Source organism: Tinamus guttatus, unplaced genomic scaffold (genome assembly GCF_059628265.1).
Source record: "Tinamus guttatus ecotype Peru unplaced genomic scaffold, ASM5962826v1 Tinamus_guttatus_pri_ptg001362l, whole genome shotgun sequence".
NCBI lineage: Eukaryota > Metazoa > Chordata > Aves > Tinamiformes > Tinamidae > Tinamus > Tinamus guttatus.
This window is the reverse complement of record NW_028289896.1, coordinates 61,852-88,071: the sequence shown is the minus strand read 5'-3', so window position 1 is coordinate 88,071 and position 26,220 is coordinate 61,852. Positions and strand designations below refer to the sequence as shown.

General features: G+C 60.7%; 3 protein-coding genes across 3 annotated transcripts; 2 read left to right on the top strand and 1 right to left on the bottom strand.

Annotated features, from left to right (window-relative positions):
- Positions 1-473: 473 nt before the first annotated feature.
- Positions 474-12,252, top strand: SLC27A5 (solute carrier family 27 member 5). The gene is made up of 10 exons (XM_088539079.1): positions 474-963; positions 5,822-6,031; positions 6,842-7,000; positions 8,397-8,521; positions 8,603-8,797; positions 9,370-9,460; positions 9,572-9,770; positions 9,967-10,064; positions 10,913-11,043; positions 12,071-12,252. Exons 1-10 carry the CDS (start codon positions 474-476, stop codon positions 12,245-12,247), a joined length of 1,875 nt encoding a protein of 624 aa, XP_088395205.1. The 3' UTR covers positions 12,248-12,252.
- A 928-nt stretch (positions 12,253-13,180) lies between these two features.
- Positions 13,181-17,273, bottom strand: THAP7 (THAP domain containing 7). The gene is made up of 5 exons (XM_088539083.1): positions 17,226-17,273; positions 16,339-16,418; positions 14,715-14,870; positions 13,784-13,924; positions 13,181-13,694 (listed from the first exon to the last, which is right to left on the bottom strand). The coding sequence occupies exons 2-5, from the start codon at positions 16,416-16,418 to the stop codon at positions 13,181-13,183; spliced, it is 891 nt and encodes a 296-aa protein (XP_088395209.1). The 5' UTR covers positions 17,226-17,273.
- A 3,997-nt stretch (positions 17,274-21,270) lies between these two features.
- On the top strand, positions 21,271-25,938 carry ZBTB45 (zinc finger and BTB domain containing 45). The gene is made up of 2 exons (XM_088539065.1): positions 21,271-22,269; positions 25,526-25,938. Exons 1-2 carry the CDS (start codon positions 21,282-21,284, stop codon positions 25,936-25,938), a joined length of 1,401 nt encoding a protein of 466 aa, XP_088395191.1. The 5' UTR covers positions 21,271-21,281.
- Positions 25,939-26,220: the final 282 nt, after the last annotated feature.

The following is a 26,220-nucleotide window of genomic DNA, read 5'->3' as shown; positions in this document are numbered from 1 at the left end:
CCATGGGACAACCATGCAGTCCATGGGACAACCAGGCAGCCCATGGGACAACCATGCAACCCATGGGACAATCATGCAGCCCATGGGACAACCAGGCTGTCCATGGGACAACCAGGCTGCCCATGGGACAACCAGACCGAGGTCCAGGGACTGAAGGGCCCCAAATGCTGCAGCATTTTGCACCCTGCTTTGCAGGGACAAGGGGAAGAGGGAAAAAAAGGTAAGAAATAAAGAAACGAAACCAACTCCAAACTCCCCAAATCCGAGTATGTGCAGGGAGCTCTGCACACCCTCAGGTCGTGGATTGTCACCTGGTAAAGAAAAAAAAAAAAAGAAATCGAAAACTTGTTGCGCAAAAGTGCCGGAGGTGACGGCGTGACCCGGGGTGGAGAGGGGGGCGGGCGCGGAGCCCGGGCAAGGTGCGCGGCGCGCGGCGACCTTGGCTCCGCGGCGCGGCCGGGCCAGCCCTCGCCATGCTGCTGGTGGCCGTCACGGTGGTCGCGGGGCTCCTGCTGCTGCTGCTCTTGCCGGGGCTGGTGGCCCGAAGGGCCCCCTACTACGCGTGGGTGGACCTGGTGGCCTTCGCCTACACGGCGTGGGTGGCGTCGCGGTGCGAGCGGCGCCTGGCGCGGCGGCCGCCCGTCACCCTCCTCGACGTGTTCCAAGCGCACGCGCGGCGGCAGCCGCAGCGGCCGCTGCTGCGGTTCGGCGAGGAGCTTTACACCTACGGGGACGTGGAGCGGCGCAGCGCGCGCGCCGCCCGCGCGCTCGCCCGGCGCGCGGGGCTGCGGCGCGGCCAGAGCGTCGCCGTCTTCCTGCCCAACTGCCCCGGCTTCGTGTGGGCCTGGCTGGCGCTCGCCAAGCTGGGCTGCGCCACGGCCTGCGTCAACAGCAACGCGCGGGGCCGGGCGCTGCGGCACGCGCTCGCCACCGCCGAGGCCACCGTGATGCTCTCGAGTCCCGGTGAGTGCCGCGGTGCCACCCTGCGTGCGCTGCAAGCGTTTGCACGGGTTGGCGTTTGCCTGCACTCCAGGCATGCACGGGGTGCCATGCATGTGCTTGCACGCACGTCGCGAGCGTTTGCACGGGTTGGCATTTGCCTGCATGCCAGGCTTGCACGGGGTGCCATGCGTGTGCTTGCATGCATGTTGCATGCTGCAAGCGTTTGCACGGGTTGGCGTTTGCCTGCACACCAGGCTTGCATGGGGTGCCATGCATGTGCTTGCATGCGTGTTGCATGCTGCAAGCGTTTGCACGGGTTGGCGTTCGCCTTGCACGCCAGGCTTGCACGGGGTGCCATGCATGTGCTTGCACGCATGACGCGAGCATTTGCACGGGTTGGCATTTGCCTTGCATGGGGTGCCATGCATGTTCCTGCATGTGCGTTGGATGCTGCAAGCATTTGCACAGGTTGGCATTTGCCTTGCACGCCAGGCTTGCATGGGGTGCCTTGCACACGCGTCGCGGCGCCATGAGCGTTTGCACGGGTTGGCGTTTGCCTGCACACCAGGCTTGCATGGGGTGCCATGCATGTGCTTGCATGCGTGTTGCATGCTGCAAGCGTTTGCACGGGTTGGCGTTCGCCTTGCACGCCAGGCTTGCATGGGGTGCCATGCATGTGCTTGCACGCATGACGCGAGCATTTGCACGGGTTGGCATTTGCCTTGCACGCCAGGCTTGCACGGGGTGCCATGCATGTGCTTGCATGCGTGTTGCATGCTGTAAGCGTTTGCACGGGTTGGCATTTGCCTTGCACGCCAGGCTTGCATGGGGTGCCATGCATGTGCTTGCATGCATGACGCGAGCATTTGCACGGGTTGGCATTTGCCTTGCATGCCAGGCTTGCACGGGGTGCCATGCATGTGCTTGCACGTGCATCGCGAGCGTTTGCACGGGTTGGCATTTGCCTGCATGCCAGGCTTGCATGGGGTGCCATGCATGTGCTTGCAAGCTCCTTGCGGCGTCACGAGCGTTTGCACGGGTTGGCGTTTGCCTGCACACCAGGCTTGCACGGGGTGCCATGCATGTGCTTGCACACATGTCGCGGTGCTGCGTTTGCACGGGTTGGTGTTTGCATTGCACGGGGTGCCATGCATGTGCTTGCATGCATGTCGCATGCTGCAAGCATTTGCACAGGTTGGCGTTTGCCTTGCACGCCAGGCTTGCATGGGGTGCCATGCATGTGCTTGCACGCACGTCACAGCGCTGCAAGTGTTTGCACAGGTTGGCATTTGCCTGCACGCCAGGCTTGCACGGGGTGCCATACATGTGCTTGCACACACGTTGCATGCTGCAAGCATTTGCATGGGTTGCATTGCACGGGATGCCATGCATGTGCTTGCACGTGCATCGCGAGCGTTTGCACGGGTTGGCGTTTGCCTGCATGCCAGGCTTGCACGGGGTGCCATGCATGTGCTTGCATGCATGACGTGAGCATTTGCACGGGTTGGCATTTGCCTTGCACGCCAGGCTTGCACGGGGTGCCATGCATGTGCTTGCATGCATGTCGCACGCTGCAAGCATTTGCACGGGTTTGCATTTGCATTGCATGGGGTGCCATGCATGTGCTTGCACGCAAATCGCAAGCGTTTGCATGGGTTGGCATTTGCATTGCACGGGGTGCCATGCATGTGCTTGCATGTGTGACGCATGCTGCAAGCATTTGCACGGGTTGGTGTTTGCCTTGCACGCCAGGCTTGCACGGGGGGCCATGCATGCCCTTGCATGTGCGTCGCATGCTGCAAGCATTTGCACAGGTTGGCGTTTGCCTTGCACACCAGGCTTGCACGGGGTGCCTTGCACGTGCGTCGCATGCTGCAAGCATTTGGCCGGGTTGGCGTTTGCCTTGCACGCCAGGCTTGCACGGGGTGCCATGCGTGTGCGCAAGCATTTGCACGGGTTGGCCTTTGCATTGCACAGGGTGCCATGCATGTGCTTGCACGTGCGTCGCGGTGCTGCATTTGCACGGATTGGCATTTGCCTGCACGCCAGGCTTGCACAGGGTGCCATGCATGTGCTTGCACGCATGTCGCGGCGCCACGAGCGTTTGCACGGGTTGGCGTTTGCCTGCACGCCAGGCTTGCACGGGGTGCCATGCATGTTCTTGCATGCGCGTTGCATGCTGCAAGTTTTTGCACGGGTTGGCATTTGCCTTGCACGCCAGGCGTGCACAGGTGCCATGCATGTGCTTGCAAGCACGTTGTGAGCGTTTGCACAGGTTGGCGTTTGCCTTGCACAGGGTGCCATGCATGTGCTTGCACACGCGTCGCGGTGCTGCACGCGTTTGCACGGGTTGGTGTTTGCCTTGCACAGGGTGCCTTGCACGCGCATCGCATGCTGCAAGCATTTGCACGGGTTGGCGTTTGCCTTGCACGCCAGTCTTGCATGGGGTGCCATGCATGTGCTTGCACACGCGTTGCTGCCCTTGCACAGCCTGGCATGCATTTGCACACGTGTCACATGATGTTTGCATGTGTGCCCATGCCCTGGCACCCATTTGCACGCATGCCAGGTGCTGTGCTGATGTTTGCACGCATTTGCACGCATGTTGCTGTTGCACTTCCACTCCTGCCAGCATTTGCACCAGCATCCGCAACCATCTCCGTGTCTCTGCGTGCATTTCCCACCCTGTTAGGGTCCGTGCATTCGTTTGCCCGTTTTCTGGTGTTTTTGCAGCTGTCTCCGCACCTGTGCACGTGCACAGCTGCTTTTCCCTGTCTTTGCATGCGTCTGCGTCCCTGCATGTGCCGGTGTCACTGCTCACACGTGCATTTGCACACGTGCAAGCGTTTGCACAGAGGTTCCCATGCACCCACACAGCCCCTTGCACCCGCGCGGACTCCTGCACCCGCTGTAACGACCCGAAGCTCCAATTAGCGTCTCCCCAAGGCCGTGGTTAATGATCGCCAGCGGTCCCAGCCCTGTGCACGGTGAAAGGTCCCTGCTCTTGCATCACCGCCGCGGGGAGGCGTTTTGGGGGCAGAATGTGCCCATTTGGGGCGAGGTGACCCTCGGGGATGCCCATGTGATGGGAGCGCCCGCTTGGGGGTCCCCAAAGCTGCTTGGGGCACCCGTGTGGGGTCCCTGGGGTGTCTGTCTCATCCAGGCACCCACACAGGAGCCGCCACTGATGGGGACATCCACTTGGAGTCCTTGGGGCACCCATATGGACATCCATCGGGGTTCCCATCTGGTCCAGGGACCCATTTGGGATCCCCGGAGCACCCACACCGGGACCCATTTGGGATCCTCCTGGATCGCTTGGGGTGCTCCTCTGCTCAGAGCCCACATTGGAGGTCCTCAGGGCACCCATATGGGAGCCCTGGGGTGCCAGGGATGGGGACATCCACTTGGAGTCCTCGGGGAACCCATGTGGACATCCATAGGGGTTCCCATCTGGTCCAGGGACCCATTTGGGATCCCCGGAGCACCCACACCGGGGCCCATTTGGGATCCTCCTGGATCGCTTGGGTGCTCCTCTGCTCAGAGTCCACATTGGAGGTCCTCGGGGCACCCACATTGGAGGTCCTGGGGTGCCACTGATGGGGACATCCACTTGGGCACCCATGTAGACATCCATAGGGGTTCCCATCTGGTCCAGGGACCCATTTGGGATCCCTGGAGCACCCACACCAGGGCCCATTTGGGATCCTCCTGGATCGCTTGGGGTGCTCCTCTGCTCAGAGCCCACATCTGAGGTCCTCAGGGCACCCACAAGGGAGCCCTCGGGTGCCACTGTGGGGACATCCACTTGGGCACCCATGTGGACGTCCAGTGGGGTTCCCACCTGGTCGAGGCACCCGTTTGGGATCCTCCTGGATCGCTTGGGATGCTCCTCTGCTCAGAGCCCACATTGGAGGTCCTCGGGGCAACCACATGGGAGCCCTGGGGTGCCAGGGATGGGGACATCCACTTGGAGTCCTCAGGGAACCCATGTGGACATCCATAGGGGTTCCCATCTGGTTGAGGGACCCATTTGGGATCCTCATGGATCGCTTGGGGTGCTCCTCTGCTCAGAGCCCACATTGGACGTTCTAGGGTACCACTGATGGGGACATCCACTTGGAGTCCCCAGGGCACCCATGTGGACATCCATCGGGGTTCCCATCTGGTCCAGGGACCCATTTGGGATCCTCCTGGATTGCTTGGGGTGCTCCTCTGCCCAGAGCCCACATTGGAGGTCCTCGGGGCACCCACATGGGAGCCCTGGGGTGCCAGGGATGGGGACATCCACTTGGAGTCCTCGGGGAACCCATGTGGACATCCATAGGGGTTCCCATCTGGTCAAGGCACCCGTTTGGGATCCTCCTGGATTGCTTGGGGTGCTCCTTTGCTCAGAGCCCACATTGGAGGTCCTCAGGGCACCCATGTGGACATCCATCGGGGTTCCCACCTGGTTGAGGAACCCGTTTGGGATCCTCCTGGATCGCTTGAGGTGCTCCTCTGCTCAGAGCCCACATTGGAGGTCCTCGGGGCACCCATGTGGACATCCATCGGGGTTCCCATCTGGTCGAGGCACCCGTTTGGGATCCTCCTGGATCGCTTGGGGTGCTCCTTTGCTCAGAGCCCACATTTGAGGTCCTCGGGGCACCCATGTGGACATCCATCGGGGTTCCCACCTGGTCAAGGCACCCGTTTGGGATCCTCCTGGGTCGCTTGGGGTGCTCCTCTGCTCAGAGCCCACATTGGAGGTCCTCAGGGCACCCATGTGGACATCCATCGGGGTTCCCACCTGGTCGGGGCACCCGTTTGGGCTTCTTGGGGCGCCCATGGGGCGTCCCCCGGCTCCGGGACGCCCATCCGGGACATCCTCCCGCTGCAGATCTCCAGGCCGTGGTGGAGGAGGTGCTGCCCACGCTGCAGCAGGACGGGGTCCGCGTCTTCTACCTGAGCGCCGCGTCGCCCACGCCGGGCGTCGAGGCCCTGGGACCCAGCATGGAGGAGGCCTCGGACGAGCCGCTGCCGGCCCGGCACCGCGCGGACATCACGCCCAACTCCAAGGCCATCTACATCTTCACCTCCGGGACCACAGGTGGGAGCCCAGGAGCTCCAGGTGGTCCCAACCATGACCACCCCCTTCCTCAGCTTGAGGACAAGACGGTTCCTCCTGGAACCCCTCAAGTTTGGGGGTTGTGGGGGGTCTCCTGGTGGAGGGGGAGCCCTCTTTGTGGATCAGCCTAGAAGGGTTGGGGAGGTTGGAAGGGCCTTGTGGACTCTCAGCATCATGACCATCACAAGGTCAGGTTCCTCCTATCCACATCCACATGAGGCTTGAGGTCCTCCTAGAAGGGTCTCCACCACCCCCACGGGTGTCTTCCCAGCTCTGCCTCCATGAGGACGGGGAGGAAGGGGCCCCTGGGAGCTTCCAGATCCAACCCTGATCATTGCAGGCCCATCCGGACCAAGTTCCTCCTGGCCATGCCCATGTGAGGGTTGGATATCACCAAGGATGGAGAATCCCTGGGTCTCTCCCTGGTTCTATCCCAAGCTGGACCATTTGGACCAGGTTCTTCATGAGATTTTTTCCAACACCATTTGAGGACCTCCAAGAACAGAGATCCACCATCTATCACCTGCCCCATTGGGACAAGCAGAGATGGGACCTCCTTGATACAACCTTGACCAAAGGAGGTCCATCCCTGACCAATGCAGGTCCATTTGGACCAGGTTTCTCATGGCACGATCTCCAGAAGGTCTGAAGACCTCCAAGGGTCACAACCTACCGCATCCTAACCCCTCACATGGAACTCCCACTGGGAAAGGATTCCACCCTCACATCCAACCTCCAATGAGGGTTTTCCCACCTTGTCCTTCTCCTGATGTTCTTTCTTTTTGGCCACAGGGTTGCCCAAAGCTGCAGTGATAACTGAGAAGAAGCTGATGATGGTGGCCAACATGGGCCGGCTGTGCGGCTTACGGGCCAGCGACGTCCTGTACACGGCCCTGCCGCTCTACCACTCGGCCGCGCTGCTCGTCGGGCTGGGAGGGTGTCTGGAGGTCGGTACGTGGCACATGGTCCCGAGGGACCCATCGGCACAAGGAGGGCACCCAAGGATGGGTAGAAGGAGGAATGGGTGGGAAGGGAGGAGAGAAGGAGAGAAAAGGTGAGGCTGGAGATAGAAAGATGGAGATAGAAGGATGGAGATAGATAGAAGTGTGGAGATAGAAGGGTGGAGATAGATAGAAGGATGGAGATAGATAGAAGGATGGAGATAGAAGGATGGAGATAGATAGAAGGATGGAGATAGATAGAAGGATGGAGATAGAAGGATGGAGATAGAAGGATGGAGATAGAAGGAAGGTTGGAGATAGAAGGTTGGAGATAGAAGGATGGAGATAGATAGAAGGATGGAGATAGATAGAAGGATGGAGATAGAAGGATGGAGATAGAAGGATGGAGATAGATAGAAGGATGGAGATAGATAGAAGGATGGAGATAGATAGAAGGATGGAGATAGATAGAAGGATGGAGATAGAAGGATGGAGATAGATAGAAGGATGGAGATAGAAGGATGGAGATAGATAGAAGGATGGAGATAGAAGGATGGAAATAGAAGGATGGAAATAGAAGGTTGGAGATAGAAAGAAGGATGGAGATAGAAGGATGGAGATAGATAGAAGGATGGAGATAGAAGGATGGAGATAGAAGGTTGGAGATAGACAGAAGGTTGGAGATAGATAGAAGGATGGAGATAGAAAGAAGGTTGGATAGAAGGATGGAGATAGAAGGTTAGAGATAGAAGGTTAGAGATAGAAGCATAGAGATAGACAGAAGGTTGGAGATAGAAGCATAGAGATATACAGAAGGTTGGAGAAGGATAGAAGGGCGGAGATAGAAGGATGTTTGCTGATAGAAACCAAGGAGAAGGAGATAGATGACAAAAATGTGAGTATGGAGGAAGAAAGGGAGAGAAAATGAGAGCTATCTACAGTGACAGATGGTAAGTGTGGAGATGGATGGATGGATGGATGGATGGATGGATGGATGGATGGATGGAGAAATGTTTGAAGATTGGGGAGGAAGGATCTGAGAAAAGGAGAGAAGAATATAGGTGATGGACAGACATCATGCTGGATGGATGGATGTTTATGGAGATGGATGGGGACAAGCATAAAGGACGGAGAACAAAAAGGAGTGAAGATGAAGGGTGCTGATGGGTGGGGATGGATGGATCAATCTTGGGGGAGTTGGATGGATGTTTATGGAAAAACGTGTCTGTATGGAAGAAGAAAGAAGGGAAAGAAAGAGAGAAAAAGTGGGAGCTGTGGAGACAGGCAGGGGGATGGATGGATAAAGCTCATTTTGGTTGAAGATGGGGAGCTCCAACACGGATTCAGGATCACAGGGAGGGAGGGGATGGCTGGATGGTGCCCGTCACCCTGCCGTGTCCCCCCAGGAGCCACCTGCGTGCTGCGGGCCAAGTTCTCCGCCTCGCACTTCTGGGACGACTGTCGCCGCTACAACGTCACCGTCATCCAGTACGTGGGCGAGCTCATGCGCTACATCTGCAACACCCCCGAGGTAACAACCATTGAGGGGACGGCGGGGAAATGACCCATCCTGTTGGAGGGGACAACAACCCATCGCTGCGGTCCCCCGCAGCGCCCCGGCGAGCGGGACCACAGCGTGCGCATGGCGATAGGCAACGGCATGAGGGCGGAGGTGTGGAGGAAGTTCCTGCAGCGCTTCGGGCCCGTCACCATCCGGGAGTTCTACGGGGCCACCGAGGGCAACGCCGGCTTCATCAACTACACGGGCAAGATCGGCGCCGTGGGGAGGGCGAACGCGTTCCTCAAGGTGAGCAAAGGGGGTTCTCCTTGGGGCAACCGATGATGGCCATAAGGTCAAGTTGAAACAAGAGGCCCCCATATGGCCTACATCAAGGTGGCCTGTCCTCAAGGAGTCCCCTCTGTTGGGGTGGCCAACGCTGTCCAACCGGTGTTGACTCCATGGCTCCTACGAGGCCATTTTTGGGTTGTCCCTGTCATGTCACCCCCATCCAGCTCCAACAACCACCCACAAAACGACGTGGTCGCGTTTCTCCACCCTCTTCCCACAACCTGTCACCGTTGCGGGTCTCGGTCCTCCACCGCGGGTTGTCACTTTGAAAAACACCGGCGATGAGCACAGCCCAACTCTTGAATACAATCGATTAATTTGGATATAAAGGGCTAATCAGCTTGGAGGGAAAGGAGTTGGAGGAAGGAAACTTCCACCCAGGATATTTGAAGCTTGGTGACTGCAGAGGACAATCCTCAGGCTTCATGGGTGACAAGGGACCCCATTCCAAATCATTCTTTGGTGGCCTGGAGCTTTCAGAGACCTTGCTCTTCTTTATGCCACGTTTCTCCTCCTTCTCTGCTGCCCAGAAATTCTCTGCCTTTGAGCTGATCCGGTACAACGTGGAGCGGGACGAACCCGTCCGCAACGAGCAAGGGTTCTGCATCCCCGTCCGCCGCGGTAAGAAGGGCCGAGCGGCATCTCCGAGCACCAGCCGGGGCCCGGAGGCGACATTCCCGGGAGCCAACGGCGTTCCCGCATGGCCCGTAACCTTCCTTTCCCTTCCCAAAGGTGAGGCCGGGCTCTTGGTCATCAAAATCACCAGGAATACTCCTTTCCACGGCTACGCCGGAGATCCCGAGAAGACCAAGAGGAAGATCCTGAGGAACGTCCTTGAGAAAGGCGACGCCTTCTTCAATAGCGGCGACCTCCTCGTGATGGACCATGAAAATTTCCTTTATTTCCAGGACCGGGTTGGAGACACTTTCCGGTAACTTTTTCCCCATTTTTGCATTTCTGGCTTGGCCAGCGGCGCTGGTGATGAGAAAGGCAAAAGTGGATGTGTCCATGAAGCAGATCCAAGCACCCTGATGAGCCAGAGAGGGACAGAAGCAGTGGCAAAAGAGCGAGAATGGGATTTTCCACCCCCAAATCCCTTCTCACGGTCTCTCGCCTTCTCTTCCTAGGTGGAAAGGTGAGAACGTGGCCACGACGGAGGTGGAGGACATGCTAGCGCCGGTGAGCTTCATCCAGGAGATCAACGTCTACGGGGTGTCTGTGCCGGGTAAGGACCCGGGTGAGAAATCGGGTGCTCTAAATGACCATCCGGCTACGTGGCAACCAAAAAGGTGAAAATGGGACTTGGTCACCCAAAATTCAGGGTTGTTCTGGACATACACTGTGAGGGTGACAGAGCCCTGAACAGGCTGACCAGAGAGGTTGTGGAGTCTCCTTCTCCAGAGATCTTCAAGATCCATTCGGATGCCATCGGGTGCCACGTGCTCCGGGTGTCCCTGCTGGAGCAGAGGGGTTGGACTAGATGATCCCTAGAGGTCCCTTCCAACCTCAACCATTCCATGATTCTGGGTTGTGGAGTCTCCTTCTGCAGAGATCTTCAACACCCACCTGGATGCCACCAGGTGCCACGTGCTCCGGGTGTCCCTGCTGGAGCAGAGGGGTTGGACTAGATGATCCCTAGAGGTCCCTTCCAACCTCAACCATTCCATGATTCTGGGTTGTGGAGTCTCCTTCTGCGGAGATCTTCAACACCCACCTGGATGCCACCAGGTGCCACATGCTCCAGGTGTCCCTGCTGGAACAAGGGGTTGGACTAGATGATCCCTAGAGGTCCCTTCCAACCTCCATGATTCCATGATTCTGGATTGTGGAGTCTCCTTCTGGTTGCCACCAGGTGCCACGTGCTCCAGGTGTCTCTGCTGGAGCAGGGGGGTTGGACTAGATGATCCCTAGAGGTCCCTTCCAACCTCCACCATTCCATGATTCTGGATTGTGGAGTCTCCTTCTGGTTGCCACCAGATGCCACGTGCTCCAGGTGTCTCTGCTGGAGCAGGGGGGTTGGACTAGATGATCCCCAGAGGTCCCTTCCAACCTCAAGGATTCCGGGATTCGCAGGGTGCGAGGGCAGGTGCGGCATGGCGGCCGTGTGCCTCAGGGCCGGGATGAGCTTCGAGGGCGAGAGCTTCTACGCGCAGGCCAAGGAGTCCCTGCCCAGCTACGCCGTCCCCCTCTTCGTGCGCATCCAGGTGAGCGCCATCGGCACGCGGTTTTATGCCATTTATTCCACAACTCCCCTTATCAATAATGCCGGCGGCCCTGAGGATGATGATGGTCCTACCATGCCAATAACAGCATCCATCACGGTGTTGATAACGGTGTTGATGCCCAATATCCATGACAATCACAGCGTGAATCTTGCTGTGTCAATAACGATGTCAGATGACCAGTTCATGGTAATAACAGCGCGAATAACGGTGTTGATCACCAATATCCACGACAATCACAGCGCGAATCCTGCTGTATCAATAATGGTCAAACAACTCGCCATAATAACAGCGCCAATAACGGTGTTGATCAGCATTATCCATGACAATCACAGCACAAATCCCGTTGTATCAATAACGGCATCAGTTGGTTGATCAACTCATGGTAAAAACAGTGCCAATAATGGTGTTGATCACCAATATCCATGACGATCACAGCGCGAATCCCGCTGTATCAATAACGGTCAGTCGACCAACTGATGGTAATAACAGCGCCAATAATGGTGGTGATCATCAATATCCATGACGATCACAGCGTGAATTCCGTTGTATCAATAACAGTGTCAGTTCCACAACTCATCATAATAACAGCGCCAATAACGGTGTTGATCGCCAATATCCATGACTATCACAGTGCGAATCCCTTTGTATCAATAGTGGTGTCAGTCAACCAACTTGTGATAATAACAGTGTCAATAACGGTGTTGATCACCAATATCCATGACAATCACAGTGTGAATCCCACTGTATCAATAACGGCGTCAGTCGACCAACGCTGATAACAGTGTTCATCACCAATATCCATGACGATCACAGTGTGAATCCCGTTGTATCAGTAAGGGTGTCAGTTGACCAACTCACGATAATAACGGTGCTGATAACGCTGTTGATCACCTGTATCCATGACGATCACAGTGCGAATCCCGCTGTATCAGTAATGGTGTCAGTGGATCGACGCCGATAACGGTGTTGATCACCACGTGCCGATGACACTGTCGGTTCCTCACAGGAAGCCCTGGAGATCACCGGGACCTTCAAGCAGCGCAAAAGCAACCTCATCAAAGAGGGGTTCGACCCCAACGTCATCAAGGAGCCGCTCTTCTTCCTGGACGAGACGAAGAAGACCTACGTGCCCTTGAGTCCCGCGGTCTACGCGGACATCCTGGAGATGAAGCTCAAACTGTAGGGAAAGGGAGGGAGACACGGAGCGGGTCCCATGCCCGGCCTTGGCGGGGTGGGGAACCGCCACCAGCGGGTCTATCCGATGTTAATCAAAGAGGTTTTTTCCTAACGAAGCGCTACCCATGGGGAGTTGATGAAGCCGTTGGGCGAGGAGGACGCCGGGATGGCTCTCACCTTTTCCAACGCAGCTGAGGAAATTAAAACTCTTGGTAATTGCTGTTAATCAGGTCCCCTTGCAGCTCCTGTCACGAGGCCGGAGTATCCAGCGGAAGATGGGGATGAAGCTGCCGCTTTGCGTCGCCGTCCGGGCAAATCGCATCCCGAATCCTCTCCGACGACTCGGAAATAAAGCCGGTTCCTGCACCGTGGCCACCCGCAAGGCCCCAAAAAGGGCTCAAATGGGATACCCCGACACCAGAGCGTATTGGGATTGCTTTGGGAGGCCGGGATTGCTTTGGGATCCGCCGGACGAGCCGGGATCCCTCTGCGGGAAGGGGGACACACTCGGAGCTCCCGCGTTGACCGACGTCGCAAAGACGCAACAGCCTCAGGCTCCCATCCCAACCCCATCCCAACCATTTTTTCAGAAAACAACCACTTTTTCCCTCTTCCCAACACAGTTCCCTGCCCGATCCTTCTCTGATTTGCAGATCTCCAGAGATTATTCCTTTTCTGGAGATCTTCCAAACCCGGATGCAATGCTCTAGGTGACCCCACGCGCGCAGCGGGGTTGGATTAGATGGTTTCTAAAGGTTCCTTCCAACCTTAAGGGTTTTGTGATCCTATCAGTGAGGAGAAGCGGTTCGACCGGGACACCAGCCCCTTCCCTCCTCTCCAGGCAACGCCGCTTTCCGTAGAAAAGACCATTTTTATTTACAAGCCTCCACGGAGGAGGGAGAGGAGGCGGAAAAGGGAGGGAAAAATAGAGGAACCCGACTCACTCGCGGTCGTGGAGCATCTGCAGCCCGAGGAGCTGGAGCGGCTCCTTGGGCGGGCGCCGGGGCTCGGCGGGCGGCGCGCGGCGCTCGCGCTGCAGCTCGCCCACGCGCAGCCGCAGCCGCTGCTCGCGGCGCTTGCAGGCCTGCAGCTGCCGCTGCGCCTTGTCGAGCGCGTCGAGGGCGGCCTCGGCGCGCCGCTTCCAGAGCAGCGCGCTGCCCACCTGGTAGCTGTGCTCGTTCTGGATGTAGGCGCCCGCCGGCGGCGGCAGGCGCAGCATGTAGAGCGACGGGGAGGCCGGCCGCGCTTCGGCCTCCGCCGTGGCCGCGGCCTCCTCTTCGGAGGCCGCCGGGAGGCCGTCCGGGAGCGGCCCGCGGGCGCCCGAGGGGCCCGGGAGGGCCGGGACGCCGCCGTGGTCGCCGGCGGGGGCGGCGGGATCGTCCCCTTCCCGCGGGAAGCAGGAGACGTCCGTGGAAAAGGGAGGCTCCGGAGGGGAGGAGGCCGCCGGGTCCCGCCTGGGTTAGGGAAGCGGAGGCCGCGTTAGCGGGGCCAGGGCTGGTCCTCGTGGCCCTCGCCCGGCCCGTTGGCGCCCGGGGCCACTCACCTCCACCTCCTGCTGGCCCGGAGGGGCTTGGGGGGGTCGCTGGGGGGCGCAGGGGGCTTCGTTTTGGGGGTCCGGGGAGGCTTGGGGGAGGCTGAATCGAAGACGGTGGGAACGGCTCCTTCCTTGAGGCGGTGGTAGCCGCTGCAATGGGGGGACAGGGGACACGAGTGGGGGGACAGAGGCCACAACAGAGGGACCACAGAAGTCTGGGGGGGTCACAGGGTGCCCCAAAGTCCTGGAAAGCAGCACAGGGGGGACCCGAAACCTGCAAAGTCCCTGGCTGGGGTGGGAGCAGGTTCCCAAGGGAGCCCCAAGGCTTGTGGGGCTCCCGGGGTGTCCCCAAAGCCCTGTGGGGAGGACGAAGAGTCCCCAAAAGCCACAAGCGCCCCAAAACACACGGGGACCCCAAAGTCAATGAGGTCCCCAGGGTGTCCCCAAGCCCTGAAGGATCTTAAAGACCCAGGGGCTTTAGGGTAGCACTGGGGACTGGACCTTGTATGGTCCCTGGGGCACCCCAAATCCCAGGGAGTCCCCAAAAACTCTTCGGATGACCCCACACCGAGGAGCTCCCAAGCACAGCCCAAGATTCCGGGATTTAGCCCCAAAGCCCAGGGGCAGCGGGAAGGCCCTGCGACATTCCCAGGAAAGTCCCACGGAAAGGGAAACTGAGGCAGGGAGACGTAGATTGAATTCCCACCGGCGTGGGGGGAATTAAATCCTCCATGGGGCTGGATTAATGAACAAGGATCACCCCAAACGCCTGGATTGATCCATCCTTAATGACGGGGGCAGCCTTAATTGGACCGAACCACTTGCTATAGCCGGGGGGGGGAGATGGGGCCAGCCCATTGCAATGGCCGGGAGGGGACAGGCCATGGAGCGCCTCATTAGGCAACTCATTAGGCAGCTCGTTAAGCGCCTCGTTAGCTACCTGAAGCCGACTATCTCGAAGCAGCTCTTCTCGAAGTGCTTGGAGCAGAAGTAGATGTATTTGGAGGCCGGGTCCCAGCGGCCCTGCCCGCTGGGGTCCCGCCGCCGGCTGTTCTCCAGCCACATGGCCCGGCGCGGGTTGTCCTTCTTGGGAAGCCTGGAATTCACACACACGGATCGGCTCCAGGACAGGGGGAGGAGTCCCGTGAGCCCCGCCCCCAGAATATTCCGCTGATTCCCTTCCCAAAATCCCACCCCCCTCTCTGGCAGATGGAAGAGTCCGGGGAGCAGTGGGGAAGGGAGGGGGGTGGGCGGTACCATGAGGATATAGGGGGGGGACTGGGCCAAACCACTGCCAAATTGGGGGGGGTTAGGCCTGGGCTGCGCCATTGCTGATAAAGAATGGGGGGGGGACACCACCATTAATAAAGAGAAGGGATGAAACCATTTCTGAAGTGGGGGGGACACCCAGGCCAGACCATTGGTAAAGAAAGGGGGGGCTCCCACTCGAGCCAAGACATTTCCCAAAGGGAATTGTATCTGGGATGGACCATTTATGGGAGCAGGGGGGATACCTGGGATAGACCATTCATGGAGGCGGGGGGAGGCCTGACCCTCAGGCCAGTCCATTCACAAAGAGGGGCTGAGGGACAGTGACACCTGGGCCAGACCATTTTGGGGAGTGGGGGGGGACATTTGGGCCAGACCATTCATGGAGGTGGGACACCTGGGCCAGACCATTCATGGGGGGGGGGGGCACTTGGGCCAAACCATTCATTAGGAGGGGACACTTAGGCCAGACCATTCATGGTGGGGGACACTTGGGCCAGACCATTCATCTAGGGGGGTGGGGGCATCTGGGCCAGACCATTTGTTGGGAGAGGGGACACTTGGGCCAGACCATTTACGGGGGGGGGGGGCACTTGGGCCAGACCATTCATGGGGGGGGGCACCTGGGCCAGATCATTCATGGAGGGGGGGACACTTGGGCCAGACCATTCATGGGGGGTGGCATTTGGGCCAGACCATTTGTTGGGAGGGGGGACATCTGGGCCAGACCATTCATGTAGGGGGGACACCTGGGCCAGACCATTCATTAGGAAGGGACACTTGGGCCAGACCATTCATGTGGGGGGGCACCTGGGCCAGATCATTCATGGGGGGGGGGACACTTGAGCCAAACCATTCATGGGGGAGGGGGACACCTGGGCCAGACCATTCATGGGGGAGGGGGGCACCTGGGCCAGACCATTTGTTGGGAGGGGGGACACTTGGGCCAGACCATTTGTTGGGAGGGGGGACACCTGGACCAGACCATTCATTAGAAAGGGACACTTGCGCCAGACCATTCATGTGGGGGGGCACCTGGGCCAGATCATTCATGGAGGGGGGACACCTGGGCCAGACCATTCATGGAGGGGGGGACACTTGGGCCAGACCATTCATGGAGGGGGGGACACTTGATCCAGACCATTTGTTGGGAGGGGGGACATCTGGGCCAGAGCATTCAGAGGAGGGGGGACACCTGGGCCAGAGCATTCCCGAAAGGGGGTCCAGAACGGTTCCTAAAGCCGCGGCCGGGGGCAGACGCACGGAGCCGAGGCCGCTCACGCCGGGGCACCCACCGGTGGAAGGAGATGCCTCTGTTGCGGGTCTCCCGGGTGTCGCGGGTGCAGCAGCCGGCAGCAGAGCAGTGACGGGGCATCTGCAGAGCGGGACAGGGGCAAAACGGGGTGAGAAAAGGCCCATGGCACCGTCAGCTACAGTCGCACACGCGGGGCTACCCCCTACCTAGCAGCACAGCCCCCCAGGTACCCCCCATGCACAACCAGACCCCCCCCCAGCCTCTCTAACACCCCCTTCCTCCCTCCCCAAACCCCTGCTTTGTGCCCCTTATACACAAATACCCCCCAAGACGCGTGTAGCCCTAAAAAACAGGGTCCTACAACCCCCCCAGAGCGCTCCAGACCCGTCCCCAAACCCCCGACCCAAATGTCACCCTCAGGGACGTCCCACACCCCAAGTGCCCCCCAGAACCCCAAATCCCCCCCTCTGCTGCCACAGAAGCCCCCCGGAATCCACTTGTAGGGCCCGTGTGCCCCCCTCCCACCCTCAGGGCCCCCCCAAGAGCCCGAGGTGCCCCCCAGCCCCCCAGGTCCCCAAAATGCCCCCAACCCCCCCCAGGAGCCTCCCCAGATGCCCCCAGGGGGCTTCGCCGGGGTCGCCCCCCACCCCGGGCTGCCCCAGACGCCCCGAAAGGCGACGCTGCCCCCCAGGGGTCCCAAACACCCCCGGCCCCCCCCCACCCACGGGGGGGGTGATATGATGACGTCACGGGGGAAGGCGCATCTTGAACGTGAGGGGGCGGTTGCTACGGGCGGGGGGTCAGCGCGGTTGCTATGGGGGGCGGAAGGGGCGGAGCTAGGATCTTTCCCCCCCCCCTCCCCCGGCTCCGTTCCGGTCCCGGTTCCGGTCCCGGTTCCGGTTCCCCCCGGCCCGGTCCCGGTCTCACCTCGGCGCTCCCATCCCGCCGCCGCAGCGCGGCCTCCCCCCGCCCGCCGCTCTCGCGAGACGCCGCGAGACTCCTCCCTATTCCCACCCCTCCACCTCCCCGCCTCCTCCTCCTCATTTGCATGCGGCGCTCTCATTGGCGAGGAGCCTGGCGCTCCGCCCCCTTTAGCCTCGCCCCCCCGCCCGCAGGAAGGGGTGTTTCAAGGCTCCCCCCGCCCGGGGCTATTGGGAAGGGCTGTGGGGGGGAGTTTCAAGCCCCCCCCCCGGGAGTATCGGGGTGTTTCAAGGCCCCCCCAGGGGGGGTGTTTCCAGACCCCCCTCCCAGGGTTTTGGGGGCGGGGTTTGTGCTGGTGAGTGACAGCCCCGTGGCCCAATTGGGAGTGAGGGGGCGTGGAGCCCCCCCCAGAGAGCCCCCCCCGACCCCTCCCTGGTGGTGGCGACTGCAGTGACGTCACATGGGCAGCTGTGACATCACAGGGCTAGCCGTGACGTCAGCGAGGCAGCGATGATGTCATAGAGATGAGACCGGGGGGGGGGCAGCATTGTGGGAAGGGGACGGGGTGCGGCAGATGTGACGTCACAGCTCCACGCGTGACGTCACAGGAAGTGCTGGCAGGGGCTCCTTGGAAGCTGTGGGTGGGGCCTGAGACGTCATCACCCGGACACTCCCACCCCTTCCGGTGACCCGCCTCCAGGCGCCTCTCTGGAGGCCCCGTCCTTCCTCTCTATGATCCCAGCTCACTTCCGCCCCGGCCCCCTCTACACCTTAGGAGGCTCCTCTATGGCTGCCGTCACCTCCCGGAAGTGACGCGGCGGTTCCCGCCCCCGGCCGGAAGCGCTCCCTCGAGGTGCTTCCGGGTGGCCCGGGCTACCGGCGGCGGTTCCGGCGGGAGCGGGAGGTGAGTGCGGCCCTGCCCCTCCCCCCGCCCCGGCGACGTCCCCCCGATGTCCCCAATTGTGTCCCCGGGCCCTGGGGATGTCCCCAGGTCCCCGGTGACGTCACCCAGGGTGTCCCCAGACCCCCGTGATGTCCCCGGACCCCCGCGATGTCCCGTGGGTGTCCCCAGCCCTCAGCGACGTCCCCAGTGTCACCCCCAGACCCTGTTGTTCCCCCCTAAAGTGTCCCCAGAGCCGTAGGGCCTCCCTCAACCCCAGAAGGGTCCCCAGGCCACAGCGATGTCCCACAATGTCCCCGTCCCCCCAGCGACATCATCTGAGACCCCCCCCTTGTCCTGTTGTTCCCACCAGGTGTCCCCAGACCTCGGTGACGTCCCCGTTGACCAACGTCTCCGCTAGTCGACGTCTCCACTCACCGACGTCCCTATTCGCCGATGTCCCTCCTCATTGACGTCCCCGTTGACCAACGTCTCCGCTAGTCGACGTCTCCGCTCAGTGACATCCTTGTTCACTGATGTCCCCGCTCGTTGACGTCCCCGTTGACCAACGTCTCCGCTAGTCGACGTCTCCGCTCACCGACGTCCCTATTCGCCGATGTCCCTCCTCATTGACGTCCCCGTTGACCAACGTCTCCGATAGTCGACGTCTCCACTCACCGACGTCCCTGTTCACTGACGTCCCTGCTCATTGACGTCCCTTCTCAGTGACGTCCTCGTTGACCAACATCTCTGCTGGTTGACGTCTCCACTCACCGACGTCCCCACTCGTTGACGTCCCTACTTGTTGATGTCCCCGTTGACCAACATCTCCGCTAGTTGATCTCTCCACTCACCGACGTCCCTGTTCACCGACGTCCCTGCTCATTGACGTCCTCGTTGACCAACGTCTCCACGTGTGGCGCCCCTGTTGACCAACGTCTCCACTAGTCGACGTCTCCGCTCACCGACGTCCCTATTCGCCGATGTCCCTACTCGTTGACGTCCCCGTTGACCAAGACCTCCACTAGTTGACGTCTCCACTCCCTCATATCCCTGTTCACCGACGTCCCCGCTCGTTGACGTCCCTGTTGACCAACGTCTCTGCTAGTCGACGTCTCCGCTCACCTACGTCCCTGTTCACTGACGTCCCTTCTCAGTGACGTCCCCGTTGACCAACGTCTCCACATGTGGCGCCCCCGTTGACCAACATCTCTGCTGGTTGACATCTCCACTCACCGACGTCCGCACTCGTTGACGTCCCTACTTGTTGATGTCCCCGTTGACCAACATCTCCGCTAGTTGACGTCTCCACTCACCGACGTCCCTGTTCACCGACGTCCCCGCTCATTGACGTCCTTGTTGACCAACGTCTCCGCTAGTTGACGTCTCCACTCACTGATATCCCTGTTCATCGACGTCCCTGCTCATTGACGTCCCCGTTGACCAACGTCTCCACGTGTGGCACCCCTGTTGACCAACGTCTCCACTAGTTGACGTCTCCACTCACCACCGTCTCTATTCGCGGATGTCCCTACTCATTGACATCCCTATTGACCAAAGTCTTTGCTAGTTGACATCTCCACTCACCGACATCCCTACTCTTTGACGTCCCTACCCGTTGACGTCCCCGTTGCCCAACGCCTCCACATGTGGCGCCCCCATTGAACAACATCTTTGCTGGTTGACGTCTCCACTCACCGACGTCCCTACTTGTTGACATCCCTACTTGTTGACATCCCCGTTGACCAACGTCTCTGCTAGTTGATGTCTCCAATCACCGACGTCCCCACTCATAGACGTCCCTACTCGCTGATGTCCCTGTTGACCAACGTCTCTGCTCATTGACGTCTCCACTCACCGACGTCCCCGCTCGTTGACATCTCTACTCATTGACGTCCTCGTTGACCAACATCTCCGCTAGTTGACGTCTCCACTCACCGACATCCCTTCTCGTTGACGTCCCGGCTTGTTGACGTCCCCGTTGACCAACGTCTCCGCTCGTTGACGTCTCCACTCACCGACGTCCCCGCTCGTTGACATCTCTACTCATTGACGTCCTCGTTGACCAACATCTCCGCTAGTTGACGTCTCCACTCACCGACATCCCTACTCGTTGACGTCCCTACCCATTGACGTCCCCGTTGACCAACATCTGCATCCGTTGACATCTCCGTTCACCAACGTCCCCACTCGTTGATGTCCCCACTCGTTGACATCCCCGTTGCCCAACGTCTGCGCTAGTTGACGTCCCCACTCATTGACGTTCCCGCTCGTTGACGTCCCCGCTTGTTGACGTCCCCGTTGACCAACATCTCCGCTAGTTGACGTCTCCGCTCACCGACATCCCTTCTCGTTGACGTCCCGGCTCGTTGCCGTCCCCGTTGACCAACACCTCCACATGTGGCGCCCCCGTTGACCAACATCTTTGCTGGTTGACGTTTCCACTCACCGACGTCCCTACTTGTTGACGTCCCTACTTGTTGACGTCCCCGTTGACCAACGTCTCCACTCACCGACGTCCCTGCTCATTGACATCTCTACTCATTGACGTCCTCGTTGACCAACATCTCCACTAGTTGACGTCTCCACTCACCGACATCCCTACTCTTTGACGTCTCTACTCGTTGACGTCCCCGTTGACCAATGTCTGCGCTCGTTGACGTCCCTGCTCGTTGACGTCCCCGTTGACCAACGTCTGCGCTGGTTGACGTCTCCACTCAACAACATCTCTACTCGTTGACGTCCCCGTTGACCAACGTCTGCGCTCGTTGACGTCCCCGCTCATTGATGTCCCCGTTGACCAAGACCTCCACTAGTTGACATCTCCACTCACCGACGTCCCCGCTCATTGACGTCCCCATTGACCAACGTCTGCGCTAGTTGACGTCTCCACTCAACAACATCTCTACTCGTTGACGTCCCTGTTGACCAACGTCTGCGGTCGTTGACGTCCCCGCTCATTGACGTCCCCGTTGACCAAGACCTTCACTAGTTGACATCTCCACTCACCGACGTCCCCGCTCATTGACGTCCCCATTGACCAACGTCTGCGCTAGTTGACGTCTCCACTCGTTGACGTTCCCGCTCGTTGACGTCCCCGCTCGTTGCCGTCCCCGTTGCCCAGCGCCTCCACATGTGGCGCCCCCGTTGACCGCCGCGTCCCCTCGCCGCCGTCCCCCGCCATGGCCGAGGCCGTGCACTACATCCACCTGCAGAACTTCAGCAAGTCGCTGCTGGAGACGCTCAACGGGCAGCGCCTGGGCGGCCACTTCTGCGACGTGACCGTGCGCATCCGCGAGGCCACCCTGCGCGCCCACCGCTGCGTGCTGGCCGCCGGCAGCCCCTTCTTCCACGACAAGCTCCTCCTGGGCCACTCGGCCATCGAGGTGCCGCCCGTGGTGCCGAGCGGCGCCGTGCGCCAGCTCGTCGAGTTCATGTACAGCGGCTGCCTCGTCGTGGCGCAGTCCGAGGCGCTGCAGATCCTCACGGCCGCCTCCATCCTCCAGATCAAGACGGTCATCGACGAGTGCACCCAGATCATCTCGCAGAGCCGCGGGCCCAAGGCGCTCGCCGTCGCCCGGCCCCCCGAGCCCCCCAAGGAGCCCCCCAAGGAGCCCGACGGGCGCTACAAGCTCCGGGACCTGCTGGCCGAGGGCCGCTTCGAGGCGGCGCACGGTTGCCACAGCCGCAAGCAGCGGCAGCCGCTGCGGCTCCAGCTGCCCGTCAAGGAGGAGGAGGAGGGCGGCGGCGCCGACGAAGGCTTCGCCCCGGCGCCCTTCGCCGCCGAGGAGCCCCCCCAGTTCTTCGGGGCGCCCGAGGGCTTCGCCGAGACCTTCCTGCCCCCTTGGCCGCCCGCCGAGGACGGCGCCAAATTCGGGCCCGATTGCAGCATGGAGGCGCCGCCGGGAAGGGCTTTCGCCTTCGGGGCATCCAAGGGACCCGGCGACGCCTTCGCCTTCCCCCCGGCGCCGCCGGTGCCGCCGGCGCCGCCGTTCTACGAGGCCGACGTGGGGCTGAGCCCCCCGGTGCCCCCCACGGTACCGGTACCGGCGCCGGCAGCGCCCCGGCCCGGTCCGTCGCGCTGCCCCGAACCCTCCTACCAGTGCGGGCACTGCCAGAAGACGTTCAGCTCCCGCAAGAACTACACCAAGCACATGTTCATCCACTCCGGTGAGTGCGGGCGGCCACTCCGGGGAGTGGGGGCGCCCACTCCGGGGAGGGGACGCTGGGGGGTGTTGGCACAAGGATGAGGGGGAATGGGGCCATGGGGATGTGGGGGGAAATAGGGATGGGGCAGGAAGGTGCACATGTTCATCCACTCTGGTGAGTAGGGGCGCCCACTCCGGTGAGTGGGGGCGCAATGGGGACACCATTGGGGTGTGGGGACAGGGATGCAGGGGAATGGGACCATGGGGATGTGGATATGGAGCCTGGGGATGTGGGGGGAAATAGGGATGGGGCAGGAAGGTGCACATGTTCATCCACTCTGGTGAGTGGGGGTGCCCACTCCGGTGAGTGAGGGTGCCCACTCCGGGGAGGGGACGCTGGGGGGTGTTGGCACAGGGATGAGGGGGAATGGGGCCATGGGGATGTGGGGGGAAATAGGGATGGGGCAGGAAGGTGCACATGTTCATCCACTCCGGTGAGTAGGGGCGCCCACTCCGGTGAGTGGGGGCGCAATGGGGACACCATTGGAGTGTGGGGACAAGGGAATGGGGCCATGGGGACGTGGATGTGGAGCCTGGGGATGTGGGGGGAAATAGGGATGGGGCGGGAATGTGGCACGTGTTCATGCACTCAGGTGAGTGGGGGCGCCCACTCCGGGGAGGGGACACCATTGGAGTGTGGGGACAAGGGAATGGGGCCATGGGGACGTGGATGTGGAGCCTGGGGATGTGGGGGGAAATAGGGATGGGGCGGGAATGTGGCACGTGTTCATGCACTCTGGTGAGTGGGAGCACCCACTCCGGTGAGTGGGAGCGCCCACTCCGGGGAGGGGACACCATTGGGGTGTGGGGACAGGGGAATGGGGCCGTGGGGACGTGGATGTGGAGCCGGGGGATGTGGGGGGAAATAGGGATGGGGGAGGAACGTGGTACGTGTTCATGCACTCCGGTGAGTGGGAGCGCCCACTCCGGGGAGGGGACACCATTGGGGTGTGGGGACAGGGGAATGGGGCCGTGGGGACGTGGATGTGGAGCCGGGGGATGTGGGGGGAAATAGGGATGGGGCGGGAATGTGGCACGTGTTCATGCACTCCCGTGAGTGGGAGCGCCCACTCCGGTGAGTGGGGGCGCAATGGGGACACCATTGGGGTGTGGGGGGACATCTTAGGGAAATGGGGATGTAGGGACAAATGGGGACATCCACGATGGGGACGGGGACCGGGACAGAGATGGGGACAAGGACGGAGGGGGCAACGCGGATGCGGAGGGGAAAAATGGGAATGGGGATGGGGGTGGGAAAGAGGGATGGGGACAGGGATTGGAAACAGGGATGGGGAAGGGAAATGGGGACAGGGAGAGGAAACGGGGACAGGGATGGAAGGGGAAATGAGGATGGGGAGGGGAAACAGGGATGGGGAAATGGGGAAAGGGAGGGGAAATGGAAACAGGGATGAGGAGGGGAAATGGGGACAGGAATAGGGATGAGGAGGGGAAATGGGGACGGGGACAGGGATGAGGAGGGGAAATGGGGACAGGAATAGGGATGAGGAGGGGAAATGGGGACGGGGACAGGGATGGGGAAGGGAAATGGGGCTGGGGAGGGGAAAGAGGGATGGGGATATGGGAAAAGGGAGGGGAAAGGGGAATAGGGACAGGGCTGGAGAGGGGATATGGGGACAGGGACAGGGACGAGGGGGGGAAATGAAGACGGGGACAGGGATATGGAGGGGAAATGGAGGCAGGGATGGGGATAGGGAGGGAAAATGGGGATGGGGAGGGGAAATGGAGGCAGGGATGGGGATAGGGAGGGGAAATGGAGACGGGGATGGGGATAGGGAGGGGAAATGGGGACAGGGATATGGAGGGAAAATGGGGACAGGGATGGGGATAGGGAGGGAAAACGGAGACAGGGATGGGGATAGGGAGGGGAAATGGGGAAAGGGAGGGGGATAGGGAGGGGAAATGGGGATGGGGATGGGGATGGGGGCTGAAATGGGGACAGGGACAAGGATGGAGAAGGGAAAACGGAGACAGGGGCAGGGATAGAGAGGGGAAACAGAGACAGGGATGGGGATGAGGAGGGGAAATGGGGACAGGGACGGGGATGGGGAGGGAAATGGAGACAGGGATGGGGATAAGGAGGGAAAATGGAGATGGGGATGGGGATAGGGGGTGGAAATGGAGACAGGGACAGGGATGGGGAGGGAAACGGAGACGGGGACGGGGATGAGGAGGGGAAATGGGGAAAGGGACAGCGATAGGGAGGGGAAATGGAGACAGGGACAGGGATAGGGAGGGAAAACGGAGATGGGGATGGGGATAGAGAGGGAAAACGGAGATGGGGATGCGGATAGGGAGGGGAAATGGGGAAAGGGAGGGGAAATGGGGACAGGGACAGGGATGGGGAGGGAAATGGAGACAGGGATGGGGATGAGGAGGGAAATGGGGACGGGGATGGGGAGGGAAATGGAGACAGGGATGGGGATAGGGAGGGGAAACGGAGACAGGGGCAGGGATAGAGAGGGGAAAGAGACAGGGATGGGGATGAGGAGGGGAAATGGGGACGGGGAGGAGAAATGGGGACAGGGACAGGGATATGGAGGGGAAATGGGGACAGGGACAGGGATAGGGAGGGGAAATGGAGACAGGGATGGGGATAGGGAGGGAAAACGGAGACAGGGATGGGGATAGGGAGGGGAAATGGGGAAAGGGAGGGGGATAGGGAGGGGAAGTGGAGACAGGGACGGGGATATGGAGGGGAAATGGGGACAGGGACAGGGATGAGGAGGGGAAGGGGAGACAGGGATGGGGATAGGGAGGGGAAATGGGGATGGGGATGGGGGCTGAAATGGGGACAGGGACAAGGATGGAGAAGGGAAAACGGAGACAGGGGCAGGGATAGAGAGGGGAAACAGAGACAGGGATGGGGATGAGGAGGGGAAATGGGGACAGGGACAGGGATAGAGAGGGGAAACGGAGATGGGGACAAGGACGAGGAGGGGAAATGGGGATGGGGAGGGGAAACGGAGACAGGGACAGGGATGGGGAGGGGAAAAGGAGACAGGGATGGGGATAGGGAGGGAAAATGGAGATGGGGATGGGGATAGAGAGGGAAATGGAGACAGGAACAGGGATGGGGATGGAAAACGGAGACAGGGATGGGGATAGGGAGGGAAATGGAGACGGGGACGGGGATGGGAAGGGCAAACGCGTCCGGGCGGCGGCGCTGGGAGCGGCGGTGGCAGCGCTGTCCCCCGCAGGCGAGAAGCCCCACCAGTGCTCCGTGTGCTGGCGCTCCTTCTCGCTGCGCGACTACCTGCTGAAGCACATGGTGACGCACACGGGCGTGCGGGCGTTCCAGTGCGGCGTGTGCGGCAAGCGCTTCACGCAGAAGAGCTCCCTCAACGTGCACATGCGCACGCACCGCGCCGAGCGCTTCCAGTGCCGCCTCTGCGCCAAGGGCTTCTCCCACCGCACGCTGCTGGAGCGCCACGCGGCCGCCAGCCACCCCCCGCCGCCGGTGACACCCGCGGTGACACCCGCCGCGGTGGTGGCGACACCCGCGGTGGTGGCGCCCGCGGTGGTGGCGCCCGCGGAGGGGTGGCAGCCGGAGCCGCCGGCGCCCGAAGGGGCCTTGGTGCCCTGGCAGGGGGACGGGGACGGGCCGGCTTGAGGGCACCTGGATAGCGACAAAAGTGGCCCCAAGGACACCGGGAAGGACCAGGGACAGTGTTGGTGCCACCCACATGTGACAAACCAAGGCGGACACAGAAGGAAACGGTTGGTTTTGTCGGGACTCGCTCTTTTCTCCTCAAAATGTGTCCTTAAAATAGTCCCCATGGCACCAGGAAGGACCAGGGACGGTGTTGGTGTCACCCATGGACACGGAAGGAAACGGTTGGTTTTGTCGGAACTCGCTCTTTTCTCCTCAAAACATGTCCCTAAAATAGTCCCC

Coding starts and splice junctions, on each gene's coding strand:
- SLC27A5 (XM_088539079.1), top strand. CDS start 474: ATGCTGCTGGTGGCCGTCACGGTGGTCGCGGGGCTCCTGCTGCTGCTG. Junction 6,032..6,841: donor CTTCACCTCCGGGACCACAG/GTGGGAGCCCAG, acceptor TTTTGGCCACAG/GGTTGCCCAAAGCTGCAGTG. Junction 7,001..8,396: donor GGGAGGGTGTCTGGAGGTCG/GTACGTGGCACA, acceptor GTGTCCCCCCAG/GAGCCACCTGCGTGCTGCGG.
- THAP7 (XM_088539083.1), bottom strand. CDS start 16,418: ATGCCCCGTCACTGCTCTGCTGCCGGCTGCTGCACCCGCGACACCCGG. Junction 13,925..14,714: donor TTCGAGATAGTCGGCTTCAG/GTAGCTAACGAG, acceptor CCCCCATTGCAG/CGGCTACCACCGCCTCAAGG. Junction 13,695..13,783: donor CGGGCCAGCAGGAGGTGGAG/GTGAGTGGCCCC, acceptor TCCCTAACCCAG/GCGGGACCCGGCGGCCTCCT.
- ZBTB45 (XM_088539065.1), top strand. CDS start 21,282: ATGGCCGAGGCCGTGCACTACATCCACCTGCAGAACTTCAGCAAGTCG. Junction 22,270..25,525: donor GCACATGTTCATCCACTCCG/GTGAGTGCGGGC, acceptor TGTCCCCCGCAG/GCGAGAAGCCCCACCAGTGC.